The following is a 14,681-nucleotide window of genomic DNA, read 5'->3' as shown; positions in this document are numbered from 1 at the left end:
AGTTTTTCTGGTTTGTCAGTGGGAGAGTCTCATATAAAAACTAATATCTCTCCTATTGACACAAACATAGCAAATCCCAAGATTTTACCAAGATGTTGGTATTATGATGTGTAAAGCTAGTGAAATTTCACTGTACATGTGGGGCGTGGGTAGATCTGACTGTTAGCAAAAATGATACAATACCGCTTCTACATAGCATACATTTCTTTACATGATGTACCCTTTATTTTGGCCTGAGTCCCAAATGTTTTTGGGCAGCCTAACCCTTCAGCCTCTTTGATTCTACTCTGCCCTCAAGTGAAACCTGCTTTTATCAATATTTTTAATGTTAGCATTTGATTAAATGCTTTGATTAAATGCTAACATTAAAAATGTTCTATTAAAAGGACTGTCTGCAGCCAGGGCTGGACTGGGTCAAAAAAATAGGCCCTGGCATTTTTGGCGGAGGCGGCCCACCAAAATCGGTCCGACACCCCTCACCAATACACCATCGATCCATTTAGGGGGTCAGATTAGGGGTGTGATGAAACACTGAGACGTGACTTTGCACAAGCTTGGTGTCCATGACTACAAGACAAGAATATTTTTTAATAGACCTACTATTTATAAAAAATATTTATAGATGAAATATTTGAAAGGGGGGTCTGAGGCTCCTCCCCTGAAGATTTTGAGCATTAAACACTTAATTTCCTGCATTCTGCACCAATTTATGGTGGAAATGTCTTTATTTTTTATAAAGGGAAGCACACAATTCAGGTGGCAGGTGACAATTCACAATATAAAAATATAATAAAATATAATGCAATAATCAGTAGCTTATAATTTTTTTTTAGCTTAAGTTACTTTTTTTGGACAACATATTTTTCTTCTATATTAACATTGCATTGCAGGTTTTCTTACGTGTAAATAAACCTTTCTCATAGCATTTTAATTTGTTATTTAACATTTCTTGGTGCAAGCTATTTTTCAGAACATTTTTAACAAAAGCTTTCAAAACGTGGTGGCTACATGTCCCCAGTGTCCCCAGTGTAAATGACCCTCCCCCCCTGCTCCCTCCCTACAGGTTGAGCTACTCTATGTTTACCACTTCACCTCCACTCTCCTCCTGCTCTCTCTGTCCCCCCGCCCTGTCACTTTGTCCCTCTGTTTCGCTGTCTCACGCCTCTGCCTGGCAGGGGCCACGGCTCTCCTTTACTCCTTCAAGTGCCTGTGCCTGCACTACGCAGAGTACTGCAGCTGATGTTGAAGCTACAGCAGCCCCGGTAGCAAACATACCGGTTGTTTTCGCGCATTTGGCTGCGTCCATCTGAAGAATGTTTTTTTTTTTGTTGCCCGCAAACCAAGACACAGAGAGCAGAGGGGGTGGGGGCTAGTAAGAGATGTGATTGGACCAGCCCAATGTCAGTATAGAAAATTACCCAATGGGCTGCTGTCCGTGCTTTATGGGCCAATCGTTTGCCCAGTTTTAAAAAACCGTTATATAAATTAATAATTTAAATTACACCGGGCCTAAAGGTGCTTCGGCCCACCGGGCATTTGCCCGGTATGCCAGATTATCAGTCCAGCCCTGTCTGCAGCCCTACTGAGATTTTTTAGCTTTTTTTTAACTCGTTGTTTTGGACTTATATTTGATGAATGGGGAAGTCTGAGCGGCCTGCATCAACCCCTTCAAACTTGGTAACTTAGGCCATCTAAAAGAGACCTGAAGACAATCGGACCCCATCTAAAAACACCCGAGGATAATTATCTTATCCAAAATGCGGTGCCCCAAACAGTCCAGTCATTTCCCCCTCCACTTTACAGTTCACGTTATCTTGCATCAACATGATTATGACACACTACATGATCTAGTTGGGTCAGAGCTGATAAAAACAATTTGGACCTGGCCCGACTCAGATCCTGGATCCCAGGAACCAAGTGGACCAGGGAGGACCTCTACTGTATGATATGGGAGCAGCTGTGTACATATCAGCTGGCTTTGTAGTTTTTGTCCCTTAGTGGCAAAAGATTGATTAATGCAGCTTTAAATTTTGTAAGTCAGACCTAGTATTAACAGACAAAACTTACAGGCCACCTCTGAATGTAACTTGCTGTAGTGAGCAAAGAAAGCTGTACTTTTTGCTTTGAAAAGCAGCACATATTCTGTCCTACTTATTCTGGGCCTCCAAATCTGCCCCAACACACTCAAGTCCACTGGATTCTGCTCAAAATATGTGTTCTATTTAGCTTTATATATTTTTTTTTTATGAATTTCCATAGTTTGATGAACTCAGCAGAACTTTGATGCTGGTTGTTTGACTCTACAGTTCCTAAAAGCAGCACTGAAAACTGTGTAACAGCCCTTACATCATTTAGATAAGTCCTTCACATAATTTCCAGAGCCCGGGATCGGTGAAAGAACAAATATATAGACACATATACATATATATATATTTATATATATATGGAAATACAGAAAAAAACGGCTTTTTGTTACAGCACTCTATTGTCTTTCTGCTCAACCTCCTGGGTTGAACCATGGCAATGAAAAGAGGGGTGTCTTTGTCGTGAATGCGCATGCTTTAGCCAATAATCAACTAAGGTTTACATTGATCAAGAGGAACAATATCTATTGATTGTTTATTGTTATATGTAGGTTTTATTTTCTGATGGTGTGATTAATTTATGCAGCGTAGTCGTTAAAACGCTACACTCACAGCCACCTCTTCTTTAGGAGAGAATGGTCTATTCAGGAAGCATGTTCCACTGTTTGGGAAAACAACGTAAACAAACTGTCTTTCCTGTCAGCTTGAACGAGTGTTTCGTGCGAGGTTATTACGACCCTGAATTTAACATTATCTCTTGAATAGCCACGTTTTTTTTTGTATGTGTGTGTGTGTATGTCGTTTGAATCTGCTGGACTACAGTCTTGGTGCATGTGACCCGGAGGAGGACGTTTAGGCTTGACACATTTTTGCTAATAATTGCATTGACTGCAGCTGTACCGCTTTGAGAAACCATGTCTGATTTAATCCTGGTGCTGCTGTTAGTCGTGCTCCTGGTGTGTTTGGTTGTGACAGTGGCGGGTTTCCTGCTGGTTTCGGGACTCCTGTCTGACGTGATTATAAAGACTGGGCCACCTCCTATCAGAAATGTTACTATTGCTTATAAGTTCAAAGAGGGATCTTACAAGGACTGCGGTGCAGCCTACACAGAGAGCTGCAGCATTGGGCCAAAGCTGAGCTCCATCGGTGTCTTCTACGATTTCCCCAAGCAGGTGAGCCCCCAAGACTCGGCACCTGTTAGTGTAGCTACACAGCACTGTCTGTATTTACACTTGGCCTTATGACATAACCACAAAACCCAATGTACTCTGTTTCCTGATAAGATATACTGTAGTTAGTGAGATATGATTTGTTTGACCTGGCCAGAGTCTTAAAGGTCACACACAAAAAGGGTTGGTGTTATGTATTTTAAACTAAGATGCACACCGTTTAGTCAGTAAGTTACTTAATAAGAGTCCTGTCTCAAGGTTAAGGAAATAATAAAGTGTGACAATAAAATGTCAAAACAGTTTTTAAGAATTCCCATCAGTGTCCCAGAGCTTTAAGTGGCATCTTTAAATTGCTTCTTTTCCATACAACTGTCCAAATCCAAAATATATCTTGTATACTGTCATAGATAACAGCAAATTGTTACATTTTAGAAGCTGTTTTGTGTTTTTGCTTTAAACGTGACTAAAATCGCTAAATGACTATCAAAATTGTTGATTTCCTGAACTCATTTTATGCTAAAACATTGTAAATGGTTTTACAGTTTCAGTAAGTTTCTAATTTGATTGTCTACTTAGCAATGGTCCTGTCTGAAGGTTTTGGGGATATGACTTGGAAGTGTAATGTACAGTATAACCATTGTCACTCAGTGGAATTCAGCATGTATGGCTGAGGGGGTTAAATGCATGGGCAGCCTTTTGAAGGAACTGAGCCTGAATGATGAAACCAGTCAGCTGTTCAATGCCACGTTGCACTGTTGATATGTCTTTCCATCCTCTCATCTGTGGTTACATGGTGCTTCAACATTTGTCTGCTTCTGACTCAAAGTCCAGACTCCAAAACAGAAGGGCAAACACAGCCTCTTCACAAGTGTCTGAAGAGAGCTGATGTCTAAAAATCTTTAAAACTTTTCAGTCTTTCTAATCTAATTGGTTGTGAAACGGCTGTCACAATCCAGATGCGAGAAGCAGTGATTCTCTCTTTGTCATTCTGATCCTAATCCATAACTGAATTTTGTATAAATGGGTCATTCCTCAGCTGAGAGCTGTGGTTGTCTCCTGCTTTCATTTCACATTCAGCCGTTCATCATGGGTTGTGTTTTTAGTCAACAAGAACAGCTGCTTGTTAGACAGGATTGTTTATTGAGTTCCCAGCTGATATGGGCAGAGTACACACACACACACACACACACACACACAGGCGGTGTGCAGTCTGATAATATTACACAAAGGCGCAATATAGCCTATTTTTGGCTTTTCCATGACTTAACATCGAATTAACAGTGGGACAGTCCAAAGACATGCAGGTACAATGGGTTACTTGCTGACTCTAAATGGCCCTTGGGTGTAAATGTGAGTGTGAATGGTTGTTTGTCTTTGTGTGTTGGCCCTGTGATGAACTAAGTTGTACTCTGCCTATAGTATAATGGAATTATACATGACTTTTCTTTATTTTTGATGTTTGCATTATATATCGACCATCGACAACCCATATTGGTTGACCACTAATTATTATGTCTATTATTGTATTTTATGGTTTCTGACACTGAGATAAGATCACTTGGTGTCTGTCTGACTGTGAGATAATAATTTAGTTATCCTTTGTGGAACAAAGAATGTGGCGCACTGGCAGCACTTTGCATTTGTCTTTCTGGATACCCCTGCCAGTTTCTCTGTAGCACGATGTCCTTTTGTTAAGTAAAGGCTTTTAGTGGAAACCCTGACTGTGACTCATACCTGTGGAAAGTTTTGGCAATTCAGTGAGGAGCTTACAAAACTTTTCTGCTGGTGTCACAGTCTGTGGAGAGTCGGGATCATAAGAAGCTATTATGGGATGCTGAAATCTATCTGCAGGGCAGAGAGATTTCTATACGGTGCTGATGACTCTGTCCTGGTGTCTGTGTCTATTTTGACATAATCTGAAGATGTATGGTCCTGAAGATGAATTAAGAACAGCACAGAAATAAAGAAAAGCTTTGTCCTCTGAGTCAGAGAATAGGAGATAGTCAATCTCATGTTAAACATTTCTGTGTGTAATAAGGGTGGCGTGATAACGGCTCATAGCAAGCTCTAAATTCTGGACTCGCCCTTTATCACTGATGCAGGGCTGTAAACTTAGTTGTTTGCTGTTCCCATGTTTTTTTGTGACATGAGAATTTGTTGACCTTCTTAGTTTACAAAGGCCAAGAGTCTGATTACTCACCATCAACCACATGAGTAAACTAAATGCCCAGGTGCTGAGGCCTTTCTGTGTGGAGTTTGCATGTTCTTCCCGTGTGCTCCAACTTCCTCCTGCAGTCAAACAAACATGCAGATTAAATTCCTCGAAGGTGTGTTAATGGTTGTTTGTCTCTGTGTGCCAGCCCTGTGATGAACTCTGGGTACCCTCCTGAGAAGCTTTAAGGGGTTTAGGAGGTCAACTCTCCTTACAACTTGTGGATTTTGCAACTTGCTGTGTTTAGACTCGACCTCAATACTCTTCATGTGGTATAAGCAACAACTAATTCTTTTCACCATGCTACCATGCCATGTCACGTCTTAAAAAGTTCATTCATCTGTGGAATAATGGTCCAGACTATTAAAATCACCAGTTCAGAATGTGCAAATCCAAATTAGATTATGTAAATATTTGAAATTCCATGTTTCATAGATGTATTTGTGTGTGTAACCACATTTGTTTTAGAAGAGAATTTCAATGTGGCTGACTGTGTAAATAATGCCATCTTGCATGCACAGTGGAGACAACAGGCTGCTTTAAATTCTGCATGTAGGAATGTAAATAAATAGTAGGAATAGGAATGTAAATAGTGTCTATTGTCGAGTCACCAGGTCTTAAAGATGCGGTCATAGCCAGAATGGTTATTGTGCACATTGCTGCTTATTACATTTAGAAGGTACGGGGAAGTATTCATAACCCACTAAAAATGTTTTTCATTAAGTCAGTGAGAATGGTATTTGAGCTACATCTTAGTTGAAGTATTTGAGTATTTATTAACAAAATGTAGGTAATTAGTGAGGATACTCTGCACTACAGCTATCCGCCCTAGAGTGAACATTGCAATCCTGTTTGCTTATGGTACGCTACAGCCACTAGATGGCAGTGTTGGCGTTGAAATTGAGTCATTTGTCAAGTAGGCGCACCCTCATAACCACAGTGATCTTTGTACTTAATGCATTCCCATGGCATAAATAGTGTGATTTAGCTTCTTATAATTCATTCAATCGAAAATTAATTTATCATATGAAAATAAAATAGGATTTCAAACCTACACTGGTTGTGGCTGGTAGTAATTGGTAATGTCGTGACACTACTCCAGTGGTTTTCACCCTGTTTCAAGAGTATAGCTGGTTTTCAACAAATTGCTGTCATTTGCATTCAACTTGCATTCAACTTCTAATATAGTCCCTGTTTAATGACAACGATGAAAGACAGCAGGACTCTGTGTCCTGAGGACCAGAATTCAAAACGAAGCACACCAACGGATCAAATGAATCACACAATGTGAGAGCAGAGCAGGCTTCTGTTATAGTGGCTAAATCTACCGCATATTTTGTCAAATCAGACAGCTCTCGTTTAACTCCACTGGTCTGCAGTGGTAAAGCTGAGGCATTTGAGGCAACACCAATTAGCACTAAATCTAGCTGCTCTTCTTGTTGCCTCTTGCTTGTGTATGTTCATTCATGCATGTGTATGTTTGCATGTATGCTTCTAATTGCCATCACTTATTATCACAAAGGGCTGAGGGACTGAACAGTTTAATAGTTTGGCTGACCGGAGCCAGCCAATGGACAGTGACCCACGACATTGGAGTGTACACTTAAAACTCACCTAGCCATTAAAGGCAGAGTTGCCTTAGGCTCTGCTGTAATGGGGCTTTGACACAAGAATTGAACAAATCCCAGATGGGATAAAGACAGACTAAATCATTGAATTCCTAGGTTGCAGCCATTTGTTCTGTTGTAGAGTAGCAAGAAGTCAGGAATGTCCAAAGAATCTCTAGAGCAAAAATCATTAAAAAGAATGGACAGCAGTGAAGGCTCAGAGGCATGTAACTACAGTAGATTAAGAAACTCAAATGTTATTTCATTGTCCAGATTGTCCAATTAGCAGGGAGGAAGGTAGGTACACATTTATGGATAGACTATTTATTTATTATATTGGTAGAACTACACAGCAAATGCAGCTGCCTCTGACGCTGATAACATGTTGTGTTTGTATCGAGGCTGAACTAGAGCTGCTGTTTGGTTCATCCTCTGATCTACTGAATTCCCACTTTGTTTCAGCCTCTGAAGCAAAACTACTCATGGCTCCCCATGACAAGCAGGAGAAAATGAAATGTCATGTGTAGACGTATATGGGAGTGGCAGTGAGAGATGAGGCGAGGTGTGGGACTGCCTTGGAAGAGGGGTCTAAATTGGTAGGAGTCTGACTCACCTTGAGACTCTCGCAGTGCTCCAGTTCATCAATCGGAATTTCAAATCAGAGCACTGAGCATCGGCTGCACTCCCAGTCACATTTATTAGCATTTTACTGCCGCTCGTCTGTCGACAGCAACAACATGAAAGGGGGACTTCTGGCAAGGAGTTGCCTCTTTTAAAGGTGGATATAAAATGAGAAATGAATATACTCTGAAATCTGGTCCCACAGGTCTCCAAGTCAATATTATACAAGATTGTGGTCATGCCAGCTCTCACTATAGTAAAGCACCCCATTAATGTCTATGGACATCTATGCAGTGAGTGAGATACGACAAAACCAGAAAGCAGAAATCCAGACAGAATATATTAAATGGGGAGCTGCTTTTTTAATAGTGGAACACAACCGTTGAGTGTATTTTTAAGATACCGTTTTGATCCGAATTCACAGAGCGTGTAGAGAAAAAGCCATTACTCTACAAGCTGACATGTTACGATTAGTCAGTGAAACAAGGTGGTGAAGAATGCTTTTATATCTTCTGTGCCATCAATCCTGTGACATGTATTGGCTTTTCGCCCTGTGTTATGATGCGCAGGATATTGGATTACACAGTCGAATCTTTATCATATTATAAATTTAACAGCTTACAGAGAGCAAGAAGGTGGAGAATGACAGCTGAACATTTGTAGGGAAGGAAGAAGGCCTATGCTGAGGAGGGAGGATTCATATCTCCTATTAGAGAAGATTATCTCCCTGCCCGGTGACATCTGGCTGGAGGAGTGCCACACTGCGTCCAGCTGGCCGAGGAGTGGTGAACCAGCTCAACAACTGTGGCGAAGGAAAACTGTGTCCTGCCTCCAGCAGGCTGCTTATCCTCGCCAGTAATTATACATGCCAGAACTCCCAGGATGCCATGTGTAATTACCAGCTAAGTCTGAGCACAGCCTAAAGGCACCAGTCTGCACTTGGTGAAAGAGAGAGAGATGGGGAAAAAAAAGATTTCCACTGGCTCCTGACTCAAGGGGCCACGCCTCATCACTGCAGTGGATATACTGTATATTCTGATTTGGGTGCTTGTGGGCCCCCTTCCGAAGGAGAACATATAAATTTTTTTTTAAAACCTTGTAGTTTGAATAAGTCTTAATTTTATTTTCCCGACCATTACAGGCGATGACATTCAATTGGCTTAATATTATATCAGTCAGTGCGATGGTTGGTTTTTCTTTGTGCCCAAATTATAGAATGACCCTCACTGTTTCTTTGCTAAATCAGTTTACTTTAACTGCATTTGTTTGCCTAAGCTTACTTGCTTCACTCCAATTGCTGCTCCATTAATTCAGCTGCAAACAGCCCATCACAGTATACCTGTGGTCCCAGTGCTGTGCAGCCCTATTAATTTCAATTTCCTTCCCGGTGACTTTTACTTCTGCTGCTTCATGTGCCTGTGAGGGGGGCGAATGGCTTCCAATCAGCTGAGACAGGTTATCGCTCCAACACACTGAGGCGAAAGACGGCTCTTGTTGAGAGATCGCTTATCCTGTGGTGTTCTGTTCTTCTTGCTCGCCATGTGTCAGGTTCCTTGCTTGTTCATGGACTAGACACCGTCTATCTTGGCATTCAAGATATAGAAACTAAATGAGAAAAGGAGAGCTCTCCAGCAAATGCAGTGATGTGTGTTGTTTGTGTGATACATTTATCCGATGCAATTGGGCTGTAGATGAAATATGATTTTTTTTTTTTTGGGCTGTTATGTTAACTTGTTGTGCTCTTTATGAATGCTGCATCTCCTGCTTGTCATGCTTCACTTCAGATGTTGATGTAAAGACGGCGTAGAGGTCCAGAATGGGTCCTAAATTTGCAGATTTATTTATTGCCGTACAGTGAAGGACCCTTGTACAATCACAGCCTCGTAACTCCATTCTGCCATAAGCCTAGTTTGCCAACAAGAGCATGAAGGGCTAATGTGACGGTTTGCTCTCACGCTTGACATTTTTTCAACATGGTTTATATGGTTCGTTTAAAGAGAGTTGATTGGCCGCTTGGCAGTTGTGTTTTAATGAGTGTGGTGATGGCCCTCGGTCAGGCAGAGTATGGTACACTCATTATGAGCCTGTCTTTAAATTACAGCAAGGCAGAGTGTTGGCTGCTATACCCTGTTGGTCCCTGTCCTGCTTTCAGGGTCAGCGCTGAAAACAATGAATCCCAAGTGGTGATAGCCAGGAGGGAAGAGATACAGGGCCAAGAGGAGGAAAGATGAAGAGAGTAAATCCTCATTACGTGTCTGCTAATAAAGAATTACCTCTGTCAGCCGTACCTTTTTATTGTTGGAGAACCCTCATCCATCAAGAAAGGCCCTTGTAGCCTCAAGCAAAGGATTGCTTTTGAAATTAGTTTCTCTCCCAACAGGTCCTTGGAGACCTGGCTTAGGGGAATCAGGTAGAGATGGGAATGGCACCATTTGTGAGGGGAAGCCATCTTAGAGTCCTGTGAGCCACAAGCTCTTCCAGATTTGGCTGTATATGCATTTTTTTCACCCCTGATTTAACGAACTATATTTCCGTATACTAAGCATAAGGAAATATAGGAATGAAATCAGCAGAGACATATTCAGCTGAAATAAACCTTTCCTTTAGAACTTGCAGATAGCTTCAATTTAAGTAGAGTTTACAAATCACTCTAAACTGAACTGGTTTTCTGCAGCTTGATACAGAAATTTAATATGTCAGTGTTCAGTTACAGAGGTAAAAGCTCTGCAGTCGTCCCATTATCTGACTCTGCTTCTCACCCGGGCCAATCAAAAGCCACAGTCGGCTTTCCTCAGCTACCTGTGAGAAATGGTATCGCACACTGTCTTTCAAAACACAGCTTCGGCTGCCTTTTAGAGCACTGTTGCCCAGCGTGGACAAACATTAGAGAATTTCAACCTTTTTTGTGGTGTTAGAATTTCAGACAAAACAAAACAACTTTGCTGGGGAAGACAAGTCAAGTACATGGAGTGGTGTTCCTCTCTTTCCTAATTGCCTGGGCTCTGTTATCTCAAGAGAAGCCGAGATGAGATGCAGTCAGGGCTGCTGTTTGTTCTTGCCACTGTGTGGGATGTGAATGATAGCTAGAGCCCTGAATGATATCATTAGTGAACTACTGGTTTGGCTAACACACTCTAGTCTCAGTGCTGAGAGCATTAGAGATAGTAAGATACTGAAGCAAGACTGTAGGAGGACAGTTGTTATCTCCTCTGTGTTTGAATGGTTATTGTTGTGTCTTATCATAGACCACTAGTGTTGACAAGGAGGATCTCTTTACACAAGACTAGTTGACAGCTCATACATTTGATGCATTGCAATCCCTGCACATAAATCCCTTGAGAATGTCTAAAATACACTGCAATTGTTTAAGGAATAAAAAGAGCTATTTTTTTTTTTTATTTTAATAATTTTATTTACAACCGGCCACCGTCAGCCCAACAACAGGCGATTGCCGATATATATTCACACAGGGTATGTGCATGCTTTGTTAACTCATCATAAAACACAAACACAGTCACAATGGACAATCGCCGATAGCCGATATATTCGTCCAGGCGCCCAACCCTGGTATGGCATACAGGACTGGCATAATACATAATTCAGTATTAATATAAAGACTTTATCTTATTGTGTTACTGTTTTACAAATTGTGTTGTCCGAATGAAATTCCAAACTAATTGTAAAGTTGATGTTTTACCTGTATGAAGAGTTTTGTTAAATACAGTACACATCGAGACAAAGTTCATTGCCATGCTAGCAGATTTGTGAAACTGTACTTGGGCACAACAATACTTCGAGCTAAATCCCTGCATCAGCATGGTAACATTCTCACAGTAACAATGTGATATAATGATGCTTAGCAAGTGTAGGATTCGCCCATGACCACCATTCTACTTTGGCATGTTAGCATGCATCAGCAACTAATTAGCACTAAGCACAAAGTAGAGCTGAGGTTGAATGTCATTAGTTTTGCCAGTATTTGGTCTTAAACTACTGAACAAAGTATTGAACAAATTGAAATTTTGACCTGATGATGGTGCGAGATGAAAATTAAAGAGATCGGTTCCTCCTTAAAATTCCTTCTGATTTCTACACCAATCCATCCAATAGTCATAATAGTGAGACAAAAAGTCAGGTGATCATTAGAATATATTGTTGAGAACCGCTGAATGTCAAATGAACAAAATGTTGTGTCTATTTGAATTGATGCAAACAAACATGACAAGAATTCGCCACCCCTCGTACTAACGCTTACTGTGTTTATGAACTAATGCTATACACAAGTTGAAGCAGCCTGAAGTCTGTGTTTGACCAGTGAGCAACCTTCAGCAGTGCAGGTACTTTTTAGGGGGCAAGAAACCATGTGGGGGAACTCAATTTAGAACGTGGTTCCCAAGTTCGTAAAAAGGTTCTTGTCAGCCACACCACCTGGCCCTAATAGCACACTTATTTTTGCTTTCATATAGGCCTCGGGCTGGGCAATAAAAGAATAATGATGATTATCGTGATATAATTTTCCTCAATAACAACAAATGTTTAATAAATGTTTGATTTAATTCATTTGTATCATGAACAAATTAACACTTTTTCTATTAACATATTTATTTGAGTTAAAGGGGCTGAAAACAGATTTTACCTCATTTTACTCATACATATTTGTTGAAAAAAGATTTTTATCATAATTGTTTTGAATTCTTTACCTCTGATTTGTGAAATGATCCACTGTTTCGATGTGGCAAGTTTTTGTCATGTTCTGAAAATAAAGAATAGTTTAAAACCACAATTAACCATTCTTCAACATTCACTCAGGAGCAAACATCAACTTTTACACTTTAAAAGAAATAATGATTTGACATTTAACGTGATAAGTATCGATATCGAATGATTTGGAATTTTCTATCATTTTTGGCCATATCGCCCAGCCCTACTTTCATATCAATAATGATTTTGTCAAAATGTCACCTTATTTCAAATTTCAACTCCACTATCATGTTTTTACTAGACTTTAAAATAGATATACCTTCATTCTCACATTGCTGTAATGATTTACTCTGACAGTGCTTACGCAGCCATTGTAACCATCTCGGTTTGCAATGACTCATTGCTTCATTGTCAATAGATCTAGTATAGCTCATGCTGCCTTGAATGAATAACTCCCTGTCAAAATCTGGTGATCTGTGTTCTCTGACTCACTGTTGAACATGGTGGCAAGTGTCTCTGTCAGGTGACAGTAAAGATTATCTGCTCATGCTGAACAGGCACTGTCGGTCATGATTATTACCCACGTGATGCAAACATTAAGAGGCACTGAGGGTTACAGATGGGGTGATCAAATAGATTTATCTCTGGCAGGGAGTCTCACCGGCAGCCAACAATGATGAATTAAAGCACAAAAACTGCTGTATGAACAAAATAGGACAGCAGGAACAGTACAGTGTAGTAGCAGCACAATGCAGTCAAAAATAGCCCTGAATGTGAGAAATGAGAAGGAAAAGAAGAGGAGGTTGTGGCGTTTCAATGTGATAATTATGCAATGATGCCAGGGACATGAAGACGAGTGTTGCTGGCTCCCATCTGTGCCCCCTCAGTGCCAGCCCTTTGCAGACCGCCACTGTCACAGAGTAGAAATCAGCAGCATGCCTTAAAGGACCATACCAGGGTTTTTGTGCGTACCTTTTACCAAAAATGACATACATTTACATAATTATTTTTACTTTTTAGGTTGCTAATTCTGTGTCCTAGACCATCACAGGTACCCAAATCTCAGTGCAGTATAAAATTAAGGGAATTATGTTTTTTGTGTCTTTGAAAGTTAATTTTCATACTGTACAAAAATTTATGGAAACCAGTAAGGGATTATTTTTCTAGTAGTTTTCTAGTTATTATTGTTCTACATATAATCTCTACATAAATTCATACAGCAATATGATTATTATTGGCAGTTCTCATGTTTAAATGAATGATTAAATATGTATAATGTATTTTACCTATGGCTGTCTGGAAGTGAGGACATATGTACAATACAGACATCTAAAATATTTTTACGAGATCTAGAAAATGGTGGCATAAATTTAAAGCATACCTATGTGATATTTAGTAAAGTGACAAAAACATGCAAGGAAGTATGGTCCTTTAACAACAGCTCCCACTCTCCACACTCGACAAGGTAGACTTCAAACTGTCTGCAAACAGATGTGAGTGGGAGAGTCTGTCAGATCCTCTTCTGACTGACAATTCGCTCAGCAATTGTGAATCTGTCGGTTTCTCATCTGCATGCTGACATGTGGGCACATTAAGAGACATTTCGGTGGCAGAGACGCTTTGTAGCGAAGGAGACCAAACCTCCATGTCAGCCTGTATCTGCTCTCCTGAAGTGTAATCAGGCAAGACAACCAATCTCTGCTAGTTCCAGGGGGGATGTTCTGAAGCTTGATGTTACATTGTTTTTTGGCCAAATGCCTTAGTATTGATATTGTGAAGATTATTGCACTTTTGTGCAATTTAGCAACATTTATATATTTGTTGGTAAGAGAACAATATGGATGGTTGGGACCACTTGTTAATTGATGTCCACAAATCCTTTCCACTTTCCATTTTGATAAAATGCAAAATCTTAAATATAATAAAGTTATTATTTGTAATGTTTTTAATAATGTTTATGTGGAGCTTGGTGTAAAAATAAGAGACCGTTTCTGGCACACTTGACAAACACGCTTTCCAGCACAGATACAATTAGAGCTGCCTCATATGTGACCCGGATGTGGGATGTTTACAAGAGCTGGCAGCCATCTGACCAGTGATACTTCTAACTATGTGAAGGTGCAATGTCTCTGCAAGTTTAAATCAAACGACTTCTATTTTTACTTTCACTTGTGCGGTTTTGTGCTGATACAGCATTAACCAGACCAGTGACCCACCGGTTACATCCTCCAGTGCTCTCCCTTTCTCTGGACGTCCCTGTTTAAGAAGGAGAAGGAGGAGGTGAAGA

At 40.4% G+C, this 14,681-nt stretch overlaps 1 protein-coding gene across 1 annotated transcript in view; it reads left to right on the top strand.

The window, feature by feature from the left end:
- Positions 1 to 2,767: 2,767 nt before the first annotated feature.
- The window catches only part of tex264a (testis expressed 264, ER-phagy receptor a), a 148,152-nt gene continuing 136,238 nt past the window's right edge, over positions 2,768 to 14,681 (top strand). Inside the window, exon 1 of the mRNA XM_046076565.1 lies at positions 2,768 to 3,256. Within this exon, the coding sequence (XP_045932521.1) occupies positions 2,999 to 3,256 (258 nt within the window). The 5' untranslated portion in view covers positions 2,768 to 2,998. The remainder of the gene's footprint in view (positions 3,257 to 14,681) is intronic.

The sequence above is a fragment of the Micropterus dolomieu genome, linkage group LG18, assembly GCF_021292245.1.
Source record: "Micropterus dolomieu isolate WLL.071019.BEF.003 ecotype Adirondacks linkage group LG18, ASM2129224v1, whole genome shotgun sequence".
Taxonomy (NCBI): Eukaryota; Metazoa; Chordata; class Actinopteri; order Centrarchiformes; family Centrarchidae; genus Micropterus; species Micropterus dolomieu.
Note: the sequence above shows the minus strand (reverse complement) of the source record. Positions and strands in the feature narration are given on the sequence as shown.